Raw genomic sequence first — 21,359 nt, forward strand, 5'->3', positions numbered from 1 at the left:
TGGTAATAGGATGCATAGTGATAAGGATCCATGTGACAAGTGTATTTGAGCTGCTCAGCATTTGAACTAGTTTAATTGAAAACTTTTGGGTAAATGTCTTTAGTAGGCAATTGTTTATAAAATATACAACTTTGATGTTAAATGATGCTCATGATTAGGAAGCCATAGAGAATATATTGACTGTACTAAAGAGATTTGACGAGTTACCTGGACGATCTGAAGAACTGCAAATAAAATGGCTCCTTTCAGACTCCAACCCAAAGGTCACCGCTATGGTGGCCAGATTCTGTGTGAATACTATCAGAATTCGGTGCGCCTATACAGGAGGCACTTAAATCAACTCCTGATCAGAGCCAGACTGACTCCGTTTTAATTTATAGCGTATAGTAAATAATTAATATATAAAATAAGGATCTAAGGATGATTGACCCCTTTTAGATAAGTTATTTTAGTTTATTTCAAAATTTTAAATATTGATGGTATAATGCAATTTATTGTGCTGGTTGGTGACCGTAATAAAGAATTGATTGATTGATTGATATTGACTGTATAATTGGAGATGTGCAACTGTGTTCATTTGAGATTTTTGAATGAAGTGTCTGGTAACCAGCTACAAATCTTTAATAAAATATGTACTTTTTGTCACTTGTAGATCTAGATCTAGAACTAGAAGGGTGACATGTAAGGTCTTTTGCATCCAGCGCAGTTTTCTGAGGTGGATGAGAGATTATTTTCAAGTAATTTTGCTGAGATGATTTATATGTGAAGAGCGAGCAAGGCTTTTGCAGGGTGGAGGGGGTTTGCTGAAATGCTCAGTAATTCTAAGTAATGTATATTCTATGCTGTAGTTTCCTGTACTGCAAATGTACACAGTAAACAGTGGTTGAGTTTGAATTTATCATTCTTCAGACAACTGTTGTTACTATTTGTGATTACTAAAAGATTGCTTTGCTAAGAGATTAGTTTTTAGCAAAATGCATAAAAATGGGAACTTCTAAACCCGGATTTGTATTTTATTAACTTTTTTAAGGTTAATTGAAGTTATAAAATAGTCAAAGAATTGAATATTTGTTTATAGCCACTGTGTCCCAGTATTAGTGTGGGAGTGCACACTGAAATTACTCAAGGTTTCTTTCATGATTACAAAGCTTGTATTTAATTAAGCTTGCAAAAAACTAAATCAGGCCTGCAAATAGTCTGAAAGAGAATGAATTTTAAGTATTATTTCTAAGTTCATATCAACACTGAGTAATCACATTTCTGATTCCAGTTCTAGATTAGTTTTTTGTTTTGTTTTGTCTTGTTTTTAGAACATAGACTGCTTGGTGAGTTATTTGTGAATCATTTTTTTAAAAAAACGACAACCATAAAGTGCAATGTAATCTTGCATGTCTCAGTTGCTTCACAAAAATTCAAATTATTTGGATGATTGCTGTTCATGCTGACATAACATACTGTGCAACTGGATAACTGGACATTTTTTCAGCATTGGGGCTTTGGAACAAATTTGTGCTCAGAAACATTGATGGTTTACATCAGTCCAATAAATAAACTATGATGCCCATAACATAATTTGGACTTTACCCAATAGATTTAGCTGTCTAAAAGGCATAAGAACCCCCCCCCCCCATTTACACAAATAAGCATAGTTGCACATGTAACTTCTACAATTGTGCTCCACTAATGTGCAAACTGGTCACCGCCTGTATGTAAATTTGCCCACAACACTTTGCAAGGTTGAGATTGTATTCATGTTTCAAGTCCCATTGAACTCTGGTTCCTATATCCAATAAGATTTGCATAGTATCAGACGGTTATCTGCAGTTCTCATTAACATCTTTTGTGAAGCTTATATTAATTTTGTTCTCTAGGTTTACCTCTCTCCTTTTGACTGTTTATGTTGCAGGAGGAAGAACAGAAGCCCACAGATGCTCCTATCAAAGAGGAAGTAGCTATTGAGAAATCAACTGAAGTGTAATTATCTGCCCTTCATAAGCTAGAACCTGTGTTGGTCAAACATTAATGTGTTTGTTTACCTTCAGTATTTTTGTGCCACCTGTCCACTGAGACTTTGTCATTATATGAATCTGTAACTTTATAGATGAATGGATGCCTAGTGGTGGCTAGGGATTACATGTTGAATACTCTGGCTTTTTTGGAAATCACAAACCAGAAGGCTAGCTAAAAGTTAAAATTAAATGTAGACCGTTTTGGAATTGACCCATATTCTTTTATAGAACATCCAAGCTATTGGACATCTTTGCATATAGGGATTTACTCTATCATCCTTGAGCCAAATGTCTATGGCAATCCAACCTCAAAATCTCTTAAGGCTGCATATATTTTGAACTTAATAAAAAAGTAAGAATTCTTCACCAATATAATAAAAATGTTGCACCATGGAAAGCTAAATTTTGTAACCTAAGTAGTTTTATCATATCTCTCCCCCCCCCCCCCAAAAAAAAGAATGGCACTACTTCCCTAGTCTCTTGTCAGTATATTGTCTTTCTCTCTCTCTTAACAGAGAATCTCACTTTCGGTTCTTGTTAGCCTTTGTAGGTGTAAGAACAATTGTTAGAGCCATCTTGGCGTTAGTAAAGACAAAGCAAAAGTACACAGTTTAGCTTCCAAAGCTCATTCTCATTCCACATCAAGGAATGGGCAAGTTGTAAAAAAGAAAAGGGCCACCTGTGTCAACGACATGCTTTAAAGGCTAAAATAGAGAAGCAAATTGCCCATTTGTCCCTTGTGCCATTCATCAACTAAACATTTGAAGGGGTATGCAGCCTACTCCTGACCCTCGTGCACACAAACTGTGCAGGGAAAAGAGGTCAAGGAGGGTGAACTACCACCGCCCCTAGCAATTACGCTGCATCTCCTAACAGATTGCCTCACATTTTGAGATGCGTGGTTTTAAGATAGATAAAATATAGCAGGCCTGTGTGTTTTATGAGCAGTTCCCAGCTTCCTTATCAGACTGAACCAGATGCACAAGGATTTCTTGATATAGTAATTGCATGCAGTGGCCTGAATTACCTGAGGGCACAGTTTTCACATTCGCTAGGTGTATTTCTTTATCAATTGTTTAGAATATTTTCACTTTGCTTTTCATCCCCATAGCGCTCTCAAGGCAGCTTACAGTGAAAAGATAATAAAACAACTTAATGAACCAGCAAAACCCTTTGCAACAAAAGTATTTTATTCTCAATTATTAGAAGGTAATTAGAATAAAGTACTCCAATTGTCCCAATTCATCTTTAGACCTTTTTCTGGCGAATTCTTCCAGCTGTAGAAATTAAGTACATTTTTCTTATAACATTATCATTTTTATCAGATGGCAAAATAGAGCTGAGGATTTTTATCAGATGGCAAAATAGAGCTGAAGACAAGTGATTGTTTGGGAGAATAAGGTGCTGCTACTGTAATTTGAATTATGAAGTTCCCTGCTCTGTTTTATGTATACGTTGTGCCTTTCTTGGCAGCAGAGTCATTGGAATGAAGAAGCACTGAATTCAGTGGGGCTCACCCACAGATAATGGGTTAGGGTTGTAGTCTTAGTAGCTTGGATATTTTATACCAAGCTACTATATTTTATAGTAGCTTGGATATTTTATACCAGTGGTGTTTGTGCATAATGTGAAAGGGTGAGTACAGTTCTAAGAAAATAAGTTCTTAGTTCAAGTTATGGCTGTATTCATGGTGCAATGAGAAGAAATTATCTGGATCATTGCCTTCATTTTCTGTGCAAATATATGTGAAAATTCCTATTGAATGAAAATTACAAGCTTGAGTTTCTAAACATCAATCCCTTAAATACCAGTCAGGTGTTGCTATCTGCCCTATATTTATTGGGGGGGGTTATTTGAATGACTGTTGTTGCAGTATATTCTTACATAACCCTGATCTATTAACAATTAGTAGCAACCCAAAAAGCATACAATTTGACCAAATCATATGCTGTACAGCTGAATTTTCAGTTTGGAGACCAAGATTATGTGAATTTTAGTGTAGTGGCTGTTCCTAGGCAGCAGGGGGTGCCCTTTCTCCGCATCACAAACAGAAGGCAGCAAACAGTGCTGCAGGGGTAACAAGTCCCTGGTTCCTGTTCTGAATTGCTTCCTGTGAAAAAGTCATTAAACCATTACTACCTTTCAGGGCATAAAATAGAAAAACTGTCCAGGAATCTTGAACAAAAGCCATCCATTTCTCTAAATGGGAGGCCTTAATGAGTCAGGCTATGACCCACTGTTTTATGGGAGCTGTTTGGAGGAGGAGGATGCTGTTTCATTTAGCCTGGGAACTTCCGAACTTTGCATCTTCTTCCTTTGTTTTCTTTTGCAAACCTCAACCCTGTTTTCAGAGCATAAACTTCCAAACACGCCCACTCCATTATATTTTTGTTCGAGTTGTTTACTGGCTCCCATTGCACATTGTTAAAGAAGTGTGTGTTTGAAATGGAGCTATAGCTGACCTGGCCAAAAGTCAACCATAGCTGTCCCATGAACTACAACACAGCAGTCCCTTTGTGAATATGTGGTCATAAAAGAATAAAGATCTGATGGCATATAGCATAAGCTTGAGGTTTCTGGTTGGGGTTGACTGTTCATCGTAAGTGATCTGTTTCCACCGGTTATACTATGCAAATGATTACATGCTTAATAGGACCTCATTTATCTAACTGGTGTAGAACGCATCCACCTATTTGAATATGTATTTCGAACTTCAGATAAAGAGTCCAGTTTACATTGGCTTGTGGGAGAGACAAGTTGAATGATATCTGTTTTATACAGAGTTGAAGATAATTTCATTATTTTCAAGGTTGTACAGATAATTGGGGTTTAAACAGGCTAAATATGAGGAATGTTGCCATATAAGCAGAAAGTGACTACCGAGCTCCACATTTGTTCATTTGGTCATGCACCTTGCTAGAGCAGAGATAGAAACCCATGAGTTGGTTAAAGGTTTGCCTTTATCAAGACAGCATACTTTCCTTTATACATTCAAATTCTTTCTTTTGTACCCCAGGTTCTCTTTATAATATATATCCATGCATACATTAATTGACTCATGGAGTTCTATGTGAACTGCAGACTCATTCAGTTTCAGCACATGCTGTTACTGTTAACTATCTTTTCCTGGTTAGAAACTCTTTAGTCTGTAAGCAGTCATGTTTCTTACTGGTTTCTGAACATGTACAAAATTTAAATTAACAAAATAACTTGTTATCATATCAGTTAATGCAATATGCAACTTTCCCTAATCTTACCTTCAATTTTCCAAGGTTTCTTTGCCAATGTAATTTCCTACTAAATCCCTATGTTTATTTTAAAGAAAATATTGTTTATAGCCACATAAAATTAATTCTGAGGAAGTTTGGATTTCATAATCAATTATCTTTTATTCCACACACACCCCACCCCACACCCCATTTTTTTAATTTTTATTTATCAGTACCACCAGATGCTGGTTTTTAATATCTCCTTATCCTGGTATTGCCAGTATTTCCCTGAATTGTGTCAATATAGCTTACTATTTTTTAAAGCAGTATATTACTGAAGTAGAACATCTCTTATTAAAATAGTGTTTACTGAGCAATTTTCAAATATAAATTATTGTTCCACTGACAACAGCTTTAGGGAAGACAGGACAGATTTCTAGAGCTCAAACTGAAATTGCAGTCATAGTCAAATGTCCTTCAAGAACCACTTGCAGGAAATAGTCCAGGCTTGGCTACAGATTAAATTGTTGAAAATAGACACAGTTGATAAGTTATTTATGCTTCAGTCTGTCAATTTATCTTCCTCTAGAGGTGCAGAGAAGAAGGTGGTGAAAATTGCCCCAGAAATTCCACAAACGGAGGTAAAGTTTTCTCTTTTTTCAAATATTGTCATCTGAGTTTAACAACTAGGCTCCCACATTTGGAAATAGTGTTCTGTCTCCACCATAATTTTAGCACATGTAGCTCAGATTCTGCCAATGTTTTATAGCGTATGTTACTGAGTTTTTCTGTTTCTAGTCTGCTGTTGGTCTGGTATTACCAGGTTGTTCACCTTCCTCTCTCTTCTGCTTTTGTGCACTAGAAAGAGATATTGGGAGCATCTGCTTCCCATTGTAAACAAACCACAGTTCTCACAAAGCATAGTTTAAACAAAACACAGTTCCTGGAGTTCAGCCATCATGGAGAATTTTGGCTTGTTTACTGTGGAAAGATGGGGATCGGGGAGTGCTTGAGCCATTTTACATAGCAGGAAGCAATTGCCCCCCCCCCATTTCCTCTGAACTGCTTCTGTATAATAGAATCATAGGTGCATTCACATTAACACTAAGCTATATATTAGTGCTATGTAGTTGAGTCCAAGTGTGTTTCTCTCCTCCCCTGCTTTGGATTCAGTAGTTGTAGTTTGTACTGTGTCTTATTAGCCTTAATTCTCCTATGCCACATATATCTGTTGCAGTAGTCTCTATTAGCTTTATGATGTGTAGCTCTATTGCAATTAGTAAATGAATGCAGCCTGTGTTATCTTTTGGCTTGCATTGGCAAGAGAGATCACTAGACCAGTTTACTTATTATTTTGCAGTGTGAGATGAAATGTATTTGCTATTCCGTATCTGCCCTTCAAATTGTTCTCTTCTCATTCTGTGGCACAGTCTCCACACTTGCGTTAGGAACCGCTTTCAACATTAAAGGAGATATGGACACGTCTGCAATTCTGTCTCTTATACAGAGTTTGGCCTTCTTGTAAGGGAGCAAAGGATGCTGTGGATAAACTTGGCATACACTTTCTCTCTTACATCTGTTCAGCTTCCTTAATCCTTTATTTTCATCACTTTCCACTGCACTCTCTCTAACTGAGGAAGCTGATATGAAAACACAAGTCTGTCTCCCTGCTGTTCAACTGTCACCTTCAAGATCTAATCTGCCTGTAAGCTGACCACAGCAATTGAGGACTGATGTCACAAATCATGGATTATTACTTTGGTGGGGCAAGTAACCAGAAACAATAAATAGGAAATTATCTGAAATGGAGCTGGTGCTGAAAGAGTGACGTCTTCTAAACTTTGTGGGAAGCCTTCATCAAAGGATCATTAAATTATTCTACTTGCGTCTTCTCTTGCTCCCTCTGCTTTCAATTTGCAAGTCTGCCAAACTCCATTCTTTCTAAAATCACTTGATGTTTCGTGAAGCTTTTAAATTTCATAATGTAAATACCTTCCAGACTCAATTGACGTATGAAGGTACCTAATGTATCATGACCTTCTCAGAGCAACAGGGTTTTATTTTCAGCACTGTCATTAAGGGTGCTGCACTTGAACTGCTTTCAGGTCACATAAGGAATTGAGATTCTTCTCAACTTGTAGAAACCCTCACTTTAGTGAACAGGTTTACTGTTTGCAAGAATTAGCAATGGGTTGTGCTGTCCAATGAAGGGTTTGTGCATTTCTTAAGTTGACAGTAGGTCGTACCATGAAGTGTTTTAATTTGATCGTCATAGATATGTTGCTGCATCCATGAAACTTTTAGCCATTAGGAATGAAGCTATCTTCTTTTTATGCAGAAATAGTTTATATGTTGGGCTTTCTGCATGTTTCATACAGTTATTTATTGTAAGTAACTATATTTCTATGTCTGATCATCTTTCATTTACGCCACAAACGAACGTATGTTGAATCATGTGTTCCATGCAAAATTATTTATTTGTGAAATGTAGCCTTTTTATGAGCCTATGCCAGCATATGTTCTTGGACTCCTGCCACGTTCTATAAAACAATTTTGCTTTTCATTTGTAAGAGAGAGATTTTTTCTTAACTTCTGTTGAAGTTCTGTTTTGCATGTTTCCAGATCAGCTGTGATCTGTTTGAGCTGTCACTTGCTTTCTGCAGCTAGGCAGGGAAATAAGTTGCTCACTTTGTATTCATGCCAGGGCTGCTATTCCTGTGACTTCTGGGCAGAGCTTTTTCTGGTTGAAATGTGCAACATTACTGCCAACATCTATTTCAGCTGCCCTGGTTTGTGTATGTGTCTGAAGCAGGTACACATTTCCCTTCATAGTAGCTAAGATAGGAGTAGCCATTACAGCGCCCTTCTGATGATGCTCAACTCCTATCAGCCCCAGCCAGCATGGCCAGTTTAATGGATGATGGTAGTTGTAATCTTGCAACATCTGTGGCACACCACGTTGGCGACCTCTGAGCTAAATGTTCTTCTAAATACTGATGGCTATAGCAATGGGCAGGAGGTTACATACCATATATTGTGTTGGCTAATGAGAAACCGGGCTTCTGAACAGAAGCATGCTTACTGGAACAGCCATTTGCACCATTCTGTCTCTCTCTTGTTAAGGGATTGGCATTGGTAGTTTAAAATTTCGCCTACCTCAATATGCTCTTAGCAACAAAGATGGATCATTTCATATCTACCAACAGAAACATTGGTTTACTGGGTGTTTACCACTTATTCTGTGTCCATATTGTCAGAGTTGTCATAACCTCTGGCTCATTAAAACATGTTGATTGTTGCTTCAGGAGAAACAGTCAGAGATTCTCAAGTAGAGATAGGAAATAGCAGTTGACAGTCTCAGTGTTTGGATGGACCTGGTGGTGTCTCACCACAACAATTGCCCTGCTTCCATAGCATCTTTTCTTCCAAATCTTGGAATAAGCAGGAGATTGAAAAGTTTAATAGATAGATGCAGGTGGGAATATACTTTTGACTACTCATACATCTGGAACAAAATGCATTTTTTTTCTATATTGCCTAACGTATTTGTATTTCTTTATCTTCCACTTTAGAGAATGCAGAAACGGGCAGAGAGATTCAATGTACCTGTGAGTTTGGAGAGTAAGAAGGCTGCACGAGCAGCTCGGTAAGTCATTATTTATTTTCATTATTTGTTTTCTGTGACTGCTTTTTAACCATTGCATTGTGCAGGTCAAAGTTTATTGTAGATGCATTTTGCAACTGATATGTTCTAGTTGTCTGCAGTGACTACGATGGAGGACCTTTGGAATTTGAGTTGTGGGTAACCAAAAATGGCTTCATTGCTTTGTAGAGATGTTTGTTTGAACCCTGAAAACTTTGCATGGCTTAAATAGAATTTCACAGTTGTCCTCATACTTCCATAGCCTAGCCAGAGTATTAAATCTTTGTCTTTCTTCTAAGAGAAACTGTTTCATAGACTAAGTAACAATGGAAGATAGAAAGGGAATGGGGAAATATCCAATGTAATATTTTAGAAAAACAAAAACAGGGCGTAGTAGACTTCTCTCATAATGTCCTTTTCCAGGTAGAAGTTTGTCTCCCCCAGAAGATGTCAAAATTACCATAAAATCTATGAACAACTGGTTGTATGGTCAGTTCTTTTCACATGCTTTGAAATGTTAAGACAATCCTGAAATGAGACAAATTATTATTATCATAAATTAAGTAATATCCCATGTTTTCACTTCTGTGCTGCTATTCATGAGCAACACAAATGGTCGTGAAAGGGATTAAAAAATGAGGAAAATACCATGCACAGGTGTGTTTAACCTTACCATCTGCTGATAAGATACCTTGCTCTTTATATCAAGAAAAGTGCATCGAAGACTTGTGAAAGATCCAGAGCTTTAAACATCCGATTATTAAACAATGTGTAATGGCAAGTAATATGCTACAAGAAAGAATAACCCACAATTTCCCTTTTGGACCATCTGTTCTGCTTGATTGGTGATTATCTTGTGAACAAGGCAGAAATGCTATGTAGATCCAACTTTGTTTGCTGATCTCATTCAATCTAGTAGTCTAGGTATGTCATGGCAGATTTACAAGGTAATTCACAACTTAACTTGTATTAAAATTGTTTTCTAATCTATGTCATGGTTTAGAGACCCAAAACCTCAGAGTCCCTCACCAGGGTTTCTCTCTTCTCCACAGATTTGGTATGCCTGCAGCTCCAACTAAAGGTATTTGATCCTTGAAACAGTATCTCATATTTGTGCCTTCCTTTGAATGATTGTGACCATTTTTCTTCCACCCACGCTGTAAAAACAGTTGAGAATGAAGTTTCATTGTCTTTGTACCCTTACGAATACACTAGCAACATGGTTCCAGCCATGGTTATTCACTGGATTTTTAATCTCCTTGCAAGATCCTCTTGCTGATAAATTAATATAACTTTATCTTTTTTATGGAATTATATAGTAAATCCCAGAATAACCCGGATTTGGAAATACCATATTTTTACGAAACCACTGGAAATCCAACCTGTGGCATCATTATGAACTAAAAGTGATGCATTCTGAAGGTCTCTGAAGGGCCAAAGCAAGGACCAAAAGCTGCAGATGCAAGTGACAAAATTATTATTTGTCCCAGTGCTTAACTCTGGATTAACAATTAGAATGTATGTTTGTATTTCTGTTGGAGGATAAATCATTTTAGAATTAAGGTGGTAACACATAGTACCAGCATGGACTTTCTAGACAGTTGGTGTAGGCCACAGAACATGGCAGACCCCTGATAGAGTAACTGGCAGGTACTAAAAGTCCCAATGAGCTCAGTGAGGCTTGTACTTTGGTACCTGGATACAGGATTGCAATCTTAAGAAAGTTCACAGAGAGAAAGTTTCCTTCCCATCCCATTTTGTTCACGTGGGGCTCACCAAGCTTCCTTGAGAGGCTTTTCAGAGATTGCAGGAAAGAGGAGAGAACAGGAAACATTTATTCTGCTAATACCCTATTAATTTTGGAATCTAAGCCATAATATTTTCTAGTAAAAATTTCCACTTCAAGCATCTTTTGAGTCTCTTTTGGCTTTAAGACCACTACTTTGATTCTAACCACTTTTTAAATTTACTATTTAGGCAATAGGAAGAAAGCTTGTTTTAAATATGATAATTTAAAATGGTTTTTGTTTCCTATTTCAGGTCTTGTGACAGAAAGTAAGACTACAGTAAGTAGCTACTTTGCTTACAGTTATAGCTGGCTTGGTTTTACAATGGTACTTCATTCATTAAAACTTGCTAGTGAATCCACCCAGGAAAAACATTGACAGACAAAAACAGTATCTGAAAACTATGCTCTTTAGTGAGTGGGTGCCTCAAGACAAGCATATAATTTTTATTTGGATCCAATTCTTTGAAATATTTTGCTTTCTTTTTTCACTTTTTGTGGTTCTTTGATGCCTAATGGAGTAGAAGATGAGATGCATATTGTATGCCTATTGTGTTCTTTATTCCATTGCTAAAAGCAATTTTATCGTCTTAGAAAATCAGGTATATTAATTTGTTTTCTTCCACGTACAACTTCAGATTCTGTTGTTCTAGTTCAAAGGTACTAAACCACGCAAGAAGCCTTGGTGGTTCTCCCCCCCCCCCCATTTTTCCTTCCCCTTGGCTTCCCCATATTCATTCTGTCACAAAGTCCATATCCAACAGATCTGTCCATTCTTTTTTGTTCCATCAGGTGAAAAACTGGTTCATTCTCTGGTTGTCTCCTCTATTAACTACTGCTAATTTGTTCTATTTGACCTTGCTTTGTCACATCTCACTGTATCTAAAAAGCTGTTGCCCAAATTCATTTCTTCACTTCTCTTTTTATTAAGTTATATGACACATCTACTCAAATCCCTTTAATCACTTCCTCCCCCCCCCCCATCCTGCACCAATGCCTTACCATTGCCATCAAATGTAACGGATTTGCCCCATCTTGTCTTTCTGCTGGCACATCTTTGCTTATGACCTTCGTTTACAACCGTTAGTTCTTGAAAATTCTTTATTTTCCTTCATGTGTCTCTTCACTTTCTTCTCCCTTGCCTCTATGCCTGGAAGTTGCTCCTTCCCACTGCCACCTCTCCTCCACCACTACCTTCCCTTCAAGCTTCTTTCTTTAAGCTTTTGGCTTAATCCTTTAGTTGTCACTTCCAGCCAAAATGATGTCTAAGTGTGGGCATTTGTTCATATTCATACTCCGATAAGACATGTCTCTCCTATTGTCAAAATTTAGATTGTCAATTCTTTGAGATAGGAGCCTGACTCCTTTTGACTTATTAATCTACAACATGGCTACACTTTTAGAATGTGTTGCTTAAGTTACTTTGTAAAGCACTTTGTGCACCACTGATAATAGTATTAAGAACAAAGGGCTAGTTGCCCTGCTAATTTAGGCAGTGTTTCTTGAGGATCATTCTAGTAGAACAAATGCCAGTTTCAGTCTTCTGTTCTGCTGCTTACTTGGGAAGTACTTTGACAATATCATGAAGTAAATGCCCGCCTAAAGATTCCGGGGCCCCCCATAGTATAAATCTTTGCAATATATGCTCATTTAGCAACTATTAGATATTCCTCATAAAGGATGCTATGTTGCTTGAAATAGCTTTAAGGGAACTGGGCAAAACTTCCCTAATGTAAATTTCTTAGGACTGAAATGGAATGTAGAGAACTTTTTTTAAAAATAGTTTTATTACACACACACACACACACACACACACACACACACATAACCCCCCCCCCCCAAAAAAAAAAGAAAAGTCTGTTTCAGTTATTTTTGAAATGGGCAATCAAGCAGGGGTGCAGATTGGCCTCCTTTAAAGTTGGCAACTGTGGACTTGCCACTTTATCTGCAGGGCTGCCACTACACCCCATAGCAATTTGCTAAGAGAGGAGAATGACACTGCTGCCGGTCGTGTCCTTAAAAGTGCTGTTGTAGCACTTTAAAAGAATTGATCTGCAAAGCAGTGCCCAGCAAGATTCCTTCTTGCCTCCCAGTGAGAACTTTGCCAAGAGAAAGAGATGGATCCCAATTTTACAGAGGATTTCTTGCTGCCCAATATGTCACTGGGGGGGACAGGACGCAAGCTACTAAAACATTCAGCTCATGCCAAATGCTTCTTAATTCTGAATGTAATTAGACACAGCATCTTCTCAAATCTGAGATGGTGCTGAAATTTGGTGAAAATAAATATTTTCTCTTCGATACTTTCCTGTGTTTATCTTTAAGAGTTGAATGGTACATACACGTTGCTATAGATTTCAAGATGCAAATCAGATCCGAAAAAAATCACAATACATTAAACATGATTTATTGAAGATACACAAAACACAATTGACTTGGAAACAACAGATGTGATGGCTCCATTTTTACTGTTGTCAACACATTTTAAAATAGAAGAATCAGTCTTCTTACAAATCCCTCTACTAAAACACTAGCACAAATCCTTCTTAGAAGCAGTTTGCAGTAAAGTTCTGAACTTCTGGATGCCATCTTCTTATTCCCCTTCCCTCCGTAATTGGTAAGAGTTGCTGCAGTATAGAAAGGGGATTTTTTTTAGGGTTTAGCAAATTCATCAATACAAACATTAAATTTCAGATCTCTTCCATTTTCCTTGGCATAAGTGCATATTGTCTTTAGGATTCCTTAATCTAAGAATATGAGTGGAGATTATATTAAACTGTTTCCTGTGACTTTTCTAGGTAAATATAGACAAATTAAAGGAAAGGGCTCAGAGATTTGGCTTGAATGTCTCCACAGCCTCCAAAAAGGTAAGGTTCCAGGGCAAGCACTACTAGAGCAATAAATATTTGAAAAATTGAAAAACTGCAGCATATATATCACTTAATCCTGTAATCCAACTTGTTTTATCTTACTTGCTTTGATGAAACTTCCTGGTCAATCAAGGATCTTAATCTCCCCTATCATCAGACTAGCTCCAAGCCCAATTTATAGAATTAAAGGGTTTGTGTTAAGAGATCATGTAGCAATTTTGGGGTAATATTCCTTGGGCCCAGTCCTTTTAGAACAGAATAATTGTAATGTTCACTTGTGTCTTGGTCCGCCGCCCCCCCAGCTACCCTGGCTAAGGAATAGGGCTGCCCAAAGTGTTGCAGAAAGCTTTCCAATTTAGATTTCGCCCAAATGTCTGGATTGTACCACTTCAGATTGCTGGAGAGTTTCTACAGACAGAAAGCTAATACATCAAGGAGAAGGCTAAGCTAGAACGCTTCTCCCTAGTATTTTAATTTTTTGTGTGTGGAAAGCTTATTTAACTTATTTTTATTTTTGCATCTGGGAATATTCAGTCATATGATTCCCCACTCCTGCAGTGCACCCCAAGCAGCTTTAGCACATAGTGAGAACTAAGCTCTAGTTCTGTGTGGTTCTGGGTTCTATCTGCCGCCAAGTTCAGGACCCATCATTCCCAATATTGACTTGGGTTCATTATGCTTCCAATAAAAGAAGCATAATTTCTGGAAAAAGATAGCATCAGTTCAGTGGTGGCCAGAAATCCTTCAGCAGAAATTGTTAGAGCAGGTAACGTTGCTAAAATCTTTTCTAAAGAATTTTCTTCGTTACAGATGAGAGACATGAGGAAAGGGGGGGGGGTATCTAGATCTGGAAACTGATATTAGGCTGGGCTGTTACTCTCTGTGGGCCTGAAAGCTGCTGACAGTTCTCCAGTTCACTACCACCATAGAAGAATACAGGATTTGGGAACGGGGGGGAGGGGAGAGAGAATGCCGCATATTGATTATTTCAGACTTGGAAATATTCTTCTGGAAAAAGCCTCGTGAATGAGGAAGGCTGTCATTTTGTCTTAACCCCTACCAGATAAACTATTCCGTCCCTCGTGGGATTTGCACATTGAGCATTTAATGCATTCCGTTCTGCAGTAAGGCACTAAACCTGGCACCAGGGGGTTAAACCATGTAGAAAATAACTGGAGGTGGAGGCCATTTTCCTCCCCACCCTCTGCTCTGGGGGAAGGGTGAAATCATGCAAGTGCATTAAAGCTGGAATATGTGGAGGGGCAGGTCAGGGTGAGAGGCTGCTCAAACATCATTAACCCTGTCACCAGGAGTGCACATTTTTCAGGAAGAATATATGCTTTGTCAGCATTTATGGCCAAGCTTCCTTTTGAGTAGAATTGTTAGCTCTCTCTAAAGAGCTTCCCACAACTACTCCCTGTTCAGTACTTGACAAAATAAAAGTGCTAAACATTAATTTGAATGCTCTTAAAGAATACAAACGAAGCTAGTTTCATCAGAGAATTGATCCCCTTTATACATGTGGAGAAAATACCAATAGGAGAATGGCATATCCAAGGTCAGAAATTGATTGCTAAGTTCGGTCTGGAAATCTATGTTTCTGTGCGTCTGTATTCTTTAAACATTTTGTCTCCTGTTCTGGTTTTCCTTTCATATATGAGGCAGAGTGACAAGCAATAACATTATGATGATTTGGTCTTGAGATTTGTTGTGATCTTCTATTAGGAAGTAGAGTTCAGAGGCTTAGAAGTGTTTTTTCTCTCTCTGAAGAGCACTTGTGAATTCTATTGAGGAATATTGTTGGTTGCTTCAATTAGCCACTGGTATTGTGTTTCCCACCTGGGTGTTCTTTATAGCTTTTCATTACAGAGTAGCCTGGTTGCATGCGTCTTTGCAGATTTTTAACACCACGCATTGCAGCAAAAACTTTACAGTAAACCATTGTCTCTGGAGCCACATTTCATTTCCCATTCAAATTGCTTTTGAACAAGAGAGGTGGGGGAAGAGGAATATAGCCAAGGGCAATTTCAAGCCTGCTGGGATCAGGGGAGCAAACCTAGATCTGAGTAAGAGGCTCTCCATCTAATCTGTAGCTTTGAACCCACTGCCACTGTAGAATCTATTCTGTTAAAAAAATCTCTTCCTAAAATATAACAAAGCTCCTACTAGTACAGTAGAATAGAGGTGGTGACTGTCGCTGTCTAGTATAATAGATGTGGCAGGTGCGCGCTTGTTTTTTCTGTCAGCACGGAGCCATCAAATTAATTTTTAAAATAAATCAAGAAAGCATTTTCCTCTCCAGAACTAATCACACCCCCTCCCCATGCTCTCAAGGGAAGCCTCCTTTTAAAATTTACCCTCTGACCTGAGGCTGCTATCCCTTGATTTCTGCAAGTTACACTTAAACTGCTCCCTTCCCTTGTAAATTTCCCCTCTGTAGCAGCTGCTCCCTGTACCACTCTGAACCTCTGGCTTCCCAGTGGGAGAGCTGATAGCTGCAGGCTTCAGTGCTGCAGAAGGCTGAGCGGGTTGCTTGCATCGTAACGCAAAAGCGCATTCTCAGAGGGCTTGCTTTTTCTTTTTATGCATGAAACAAGGTTGTAGGTATCCAGCAGAGAGAGTATTACCACAAAACAGAAGCTTGGGGCTCTTTCAGAGAGCCTTTGGCTTAGCATAAATGTTCCTTTCTGCATTGCATTATTTGGTGCCATTCCCAGTCGGAACAGATGACTAAAATAATTTGTGCTTCACATTAGCTAATGTAAGGGTCTTGTTCTGTTTTACAAGTAGCTAATTAACCTGCAGCCTGTCAGAGGTTTGAGCTAGGGAGGTAAAGTACCAGCACGTCAAAGTCACACTGCAAATGGAGCAAAAATTGCAAAGATCAAACCTCAGCCACATTAGCACCAGCTTTTTCCAACTCTCAGATGTGGGTTTTAAGTTGAAATGAAACAAAAGACTCAGTGCTCTACTTGAAACTTTGAGGCCTCTGCTTAAACCCAAAAAGTTAATAATGCTTAGAAAACAAGTAGGAATCTCTTTAGAAATGCAGTAATTTGTCAAAACTGGACCTTTTGTACAATCATATGATACCACTTAATAAACCAGCTGCAAAGTGTATTGCATTTTTATGCCTCTGATGTGACAGAGCTTATGGTTAACATTTAGAAATTTGAGTCTTTCTCCATTCATTTTTGTCAATAAATTACAATACATATCCTACATGGATTGCTTTGTTCTTTTTCCTGTTTGTAGTGGGGAAAGGGCAATGCTTTTTTAAACTTTGCATGTGTGTAAGATTGGTGAATGTTGTAGTTTGATTGCAAATGAGTAGTAGCACATAGATTGACAAAGTAATTGTTAGCCAGTAAAAGTTTAAAAGTTAATTTTGGTCAAACTTAATGTAGCTTAATTATTTTTACTGAAGGCTTGTTATAGAGGCAGAAGGGAACAGTTTGTGTTTTCTAAAATGTGCTTAGCAAATCTCATTTTTCATAATATGGTTTTGGGAAGGCAAATAGGGTGGCAGCTTTGTGTATATATAATGAGAAAGCAGTTGGCTTAACTGTTTACGCTTTCAAAAAGTTCAGACCAGTATGCTGAGGAAGGATTCTTTTCCTGCATTGTTCTTTTTCTTACAATACAGTGGACACTCGTGTTGTGAACGTGATCCGTGGGGGAGGCACCTTCGCAACCCGCAGCGTCCGTAACCCGCAGTGGCGCATCTGCGCGTGACGCAATTCGGTGCTTCTGCGCATGCGCAAAGCATGATTTAGCGTTTCTGCGCATGCGCAAGTGCCAAAACCCAGAAGTAACCCGTTCCGGTACTTCCAGGTTTGGCACGTCCGTAAGCTGAAAACGCACAACTCGCAGCGATTGCAACCCAAGGTATGACTGTATTTTCAAATACATCCCACCAGTTCCCATACGGAAAAATATTAACCAATAGGAAGCAAGAGCAGGGGAAGAGATCATGCTTTTGTTCAGAGTGCTGCAAAAGATATGATGACCATTTAATCTAATCTTCTCCTAATGTAGGGTTCTATGACTATTAACTGAAATCCATGCTACCAATTAAAACCCTTTTCCTCAAAGTACTATACTTTAAGCAGAGAACACAGCAGCAGCACTCTTTCCAAAATTGTTAGTAATATTTACTATTGTATTATGAATTGATCTTGTTCACACATAACTCTAAGCCAAACTATGGTTTAGTGTAAACAAGCAAACGTGGGGTCCTAGATTGGAGATTGCAGCCACTTGGCTCCTTTTCCAGTCATTCTGCTGCTGTGCTGAGGTAAGCCATTGGACAGACATTGACTACAGATCATAGTTTGTCTGGATAGAGCTAAACCACATGCCTTGGTTCAGATGAGGAGCTAAGTCAAAGCCACATAGCAGAGTGTTCAGAAGAGATTAAGGCAGTTGCAACTTCCTCTCCATGAGCCTTTTTGTTTGTGCTAAACCATGGTTTGGCTTAGTGTTATGTGGGAACCAGACCATTTTATCTCACTCGTCCCTTAGAAAGCTGAAAATGGCTAACATGGGACATGGCACCTTATCCAAACACTGATAAAGTCCCAGGCTGCTAAGCTTCAGCCATGCTACAGTTCTGAGTACTCTTATAGCATTCAAAGCAGGTCTTGATCTAGTAACATACCACTGCAGAAGATAGCAGGAAAATTAATTGCAACATTTACTTCTTGAGCTCAAATACATTGACAAGCTGAAAAGGAAATATTTATCCTGAAAAGGAGCTATGTTGCTATAAAACCATACTGATTTTGTGGTCTGGGAGCTTTCTGAATGTTAGACAAGATTTTTGTTACAATATAAGAGCATCAGGCCCCTTCGCCTTGATGTGGTGAAGGGGCTTGAATAACTCCAAGAAGCTATGAGCTATGCTGTGCAGGGCCACCCAAGACGGACAGGTCATAGCTGAGAGTTTAGACTAAATGTGATCCGCCTGGAGAAGGAACTGGCAACCCACTCCAGTGTTTTTGCCATGAAAACTCCATGGACACTTAAAAGGAGAAGCTTTGAGAAGAAATTTCCAAGGCATGCTTAGATTCATGAGGTCACGGAGAGTCGGACACGACTAAGACGACTAAACAACGGCGAAGAGCATCAGGATCCAGCCATTTTATTAATTCCGAAGGATGAGATATCTTGGTTCTCTGGGAGCAAACCAGGCTCTGTCCAAGGTGGTTACATGGTTAGGACAAGCCTGGAAGGCTTTGCCAGCAACTTTGTAGTCATTCTCTGTTTCTCTTACATTTCCCCTTATGTTTACAAGCTGCACATGGTTTCCTCATACAATGTTACCCCTTTTCCCATATATCCTGAGAAATATTCCATACCTTTTTGCAGGTTTCAACTCAAACTCTTATTTACCTTTTTCACCATTGACCCTACTGATTTGGGCTGATGGGAGTTGGAGTTTAACAACACCCAAAAGGTCACAGGTTAGCCACCCTGTCTAGTGCACTTGTCTTCACAATGGAACATGGTTCTGAGTAAACATGTATAAGCTTGTGCTGTCAGGTTCCACAAATGGGTTGAACCCTGACTAAAATGGGTCACGCAAGTGGTGGCACTACCATTCTTCCCCTCCGCCTTTGTGGTGGTGGTATTTATAACTTTGGGGGGGGGGGGAGAAAAACAGTATTTTAAAAGGAAGAAGGAATGGATAAGGAAGAGGCAGTAAATTAAAACAAAAAGGGGGGGAAGGGGTCACCTTGTTTCAGGATGGGGCTAAAGGTTCAAAGACTGAAAGATTTCTGGTCTGTTACCTTCTTGATGTGCTCTCTTTTGAAGCTATCATTTGTCCCCTACACAATATTCGGAAAAATAGAGCATTCAGTGCCAATTTACTGCAGGAAACAACCTCCCACTTCAGCTGCCTTTTGCCCCTGAAGGTAGTTTACTGCAGACCTTTGGGGACAAATAGCAGCCAAGGAGGGGGGGATTTTCAGCAAGAAACTGGTCCAGGTGCTCAGTCCAGATTGTGAGCATGTTCAGGACTGCAACCCCACAGTTACTTATTCTTCAAAATAAAAATGGCTGTTCAGGCACCATTTTTAAAAAGTATGAATTTTGGTACATCTAGCTTGGCCCTCGGCTTGCCAATGTGTGTAGATTTTCTTTTACAAATCCAAGAGGAGGGAGAGCCTGCATAAGGTCTCCATTCAAGAGGCTTTATATTAGAACCTAATTCATATATGAAAGAGATTGTATCTAGAATTTGGGTTTGCATTTTGTCTCTTAGGAGACATTACACTAGGAAGAATCATAATATGAGGCATACTGGTTCAAAGCTAATGCTGTATTCAGAATTGCTTCTGAGACTCCAGTTCTAATTCACTAGGTAATAAGCCCCAGTAAACACATTGGGACTTACTTCTGAGTAAACATGTATAAGCGGATGTTGTCATTCTCACTGAAATGGCATTTTTATTAGTATTTTTAGTTTGGATTGCATGCCATATATGCAAAGCAGCAGATCTCACACTTTGAACCTGACTTCCAAATGTAAAGTATGAATCTGTCTTTCTAAAGTAAAGCAGTCTATATACATACCCAGTGTAGTGGGTTGCCCTTGATATGCTCCCCCCCCTCCCTGCTGCCTTGAAATGATGTCACTGTGCTGCAAGTTGAGTAGTCATGAATGTAGGCCTGTTGATTTTAGAATAATGGGAAGTGACAAGGTGAAGAATAGTGCTGGCAGTCATGGACATTTCAACACAGGGATGCTGAAAGCAAGGCCACTCCTCCCCCATGCTCTGGGTTGTTTATAAGAAGAGTCCAGTGGCTTGTGCCAGGCTACACTGATCACATAGGTTGTATAGTTTGTAGGTCCTAATATAGGATGGGTGTCTTTTGTCTCAATCTATAGTCTAACCATTTCACTCAATAATCTATTAGGCATGGCTGAAAAAGTAGGCAGGTCTTCACTTTCATAAAATATATTATTTCACAATTGCAGCCTCAGTTTTTGAAGGCATTTTATTTCCTAGAGTGATGTTAACCAGAGTGATACTGTCTCTCAGGTTTCCCAAATGCAGCCTTTTCTAAATTCAAGCTTAGCTTCAATAAAAATGATTTCATATTCAGAGTTAAAGCCCTTTAAGGCTCTAAGCAAATTAAACCAGTTAGAAATAGTCAAGCTGGATAAATGTCCAATAAATGTTTTGCAACTTCTGTCAGAAGCTGACCCTTCACCCTGACCCCCATTCCCTTGTTCCTATTTTTCTGTTATTCCTTGTATCTAGTCCACATTCTCTGTGTCTCTTTTTTAAATAAAATGCTGGATCTGGCCCTGTGATCCACCTACATTTGGTTGAAGCTAGTTCTAGAACAGGTAGTATTGATGTCTGTGCATTGCACTCATACCTACCGCTCTCTAATAAAATTTCTGCACTCTAGTATGTTGAAGTGGATAATTGATTGCCTCTATTACTCTTACCTCTTCCTTTCTTTCCTTCCCTCTTTCTGTCTTCCCTCTACCCTAGATGAAATTTTGATTGTAATCTTTATGGCATCGGGATTTTGTTGTTCTAAGCACCCATAACTTCAGTATTGAGTGGTGCTTATGAAGTAGGGAAATGAAGTATTGTTGTCACTTTTTCCACACAAAAGTGACTCAAAATGACTTATAGAAACATTAAAAACCATAGCCAAAACAACCTAAAATTCTCACCAATCATATCTATAAATTCCATGGTTGGAACACATTCAAAATGTCCCTATAGGAATCAGTGGAAATCATCAATGCATTATGCAAATGCTTGCCTAACAAACGATTTCCTGCAAATGCATTATGTTTGGATAGCAAGACCTGTG

The 21,359-nt window shown here is 38.7% G+C and overlaps 1 protein-coding gene across 2 annotated transcripts in view; it reads left to right on the forward strand.

The window, feature by feature from the left end:
• SARNP (SAP domain containing ribonucleoprotein) overlaps nt 1-21,359 on the forward strand; it is a 54,746-nt gene that overhangs the window by 11,615 nt on the left and 21,772 nt on the right. Inside the window, exons 4-9 of one of the 2 annotated variants that reach the window (XM_033138810.1) lie at nt 1,907-1,974; nt 5,808-5,859; nt 8,791-8,864; nt 9,914-9,942; nt 10,902-10,927; nt 13,446-13,514. In XM_033138810.1, coding sequence (XP_032994701.1) covers nt 1,907-1,974; nt 5,808-5,859; nt 8,791-8,864; nt 9,914-9,942; nt 10,902-10,927; nt 13,446-13,514 — 318 coding nt within the window. The remainder of the gene's footprint in view (nt 1-1,906; nt 1,975-5,807; nt 5,860-8,790; nt 8,865-9,913; nt 9,943-10,901; nt 10,928-13,445; nt 13,515-21,359) is intronic. The other variant, XM_033138811.1, reaches the window with a different exon arrangement.

The sequence above is a fragment of the Lacerta agilis genome, chromosome 2, assembly GCF_009819535.1.
Source record: "Lacerta agilis isolate rLacAgi1 chromosome 2, rLacAgi1.pri, whole genome shotgun sequence".
Classification (NCBI taxonomy): Eukaryota; Metazoa; Chordata; class Lepidosauria; order Squamata; family Lacertidae; genus Lacerta; species Lacerta agilis.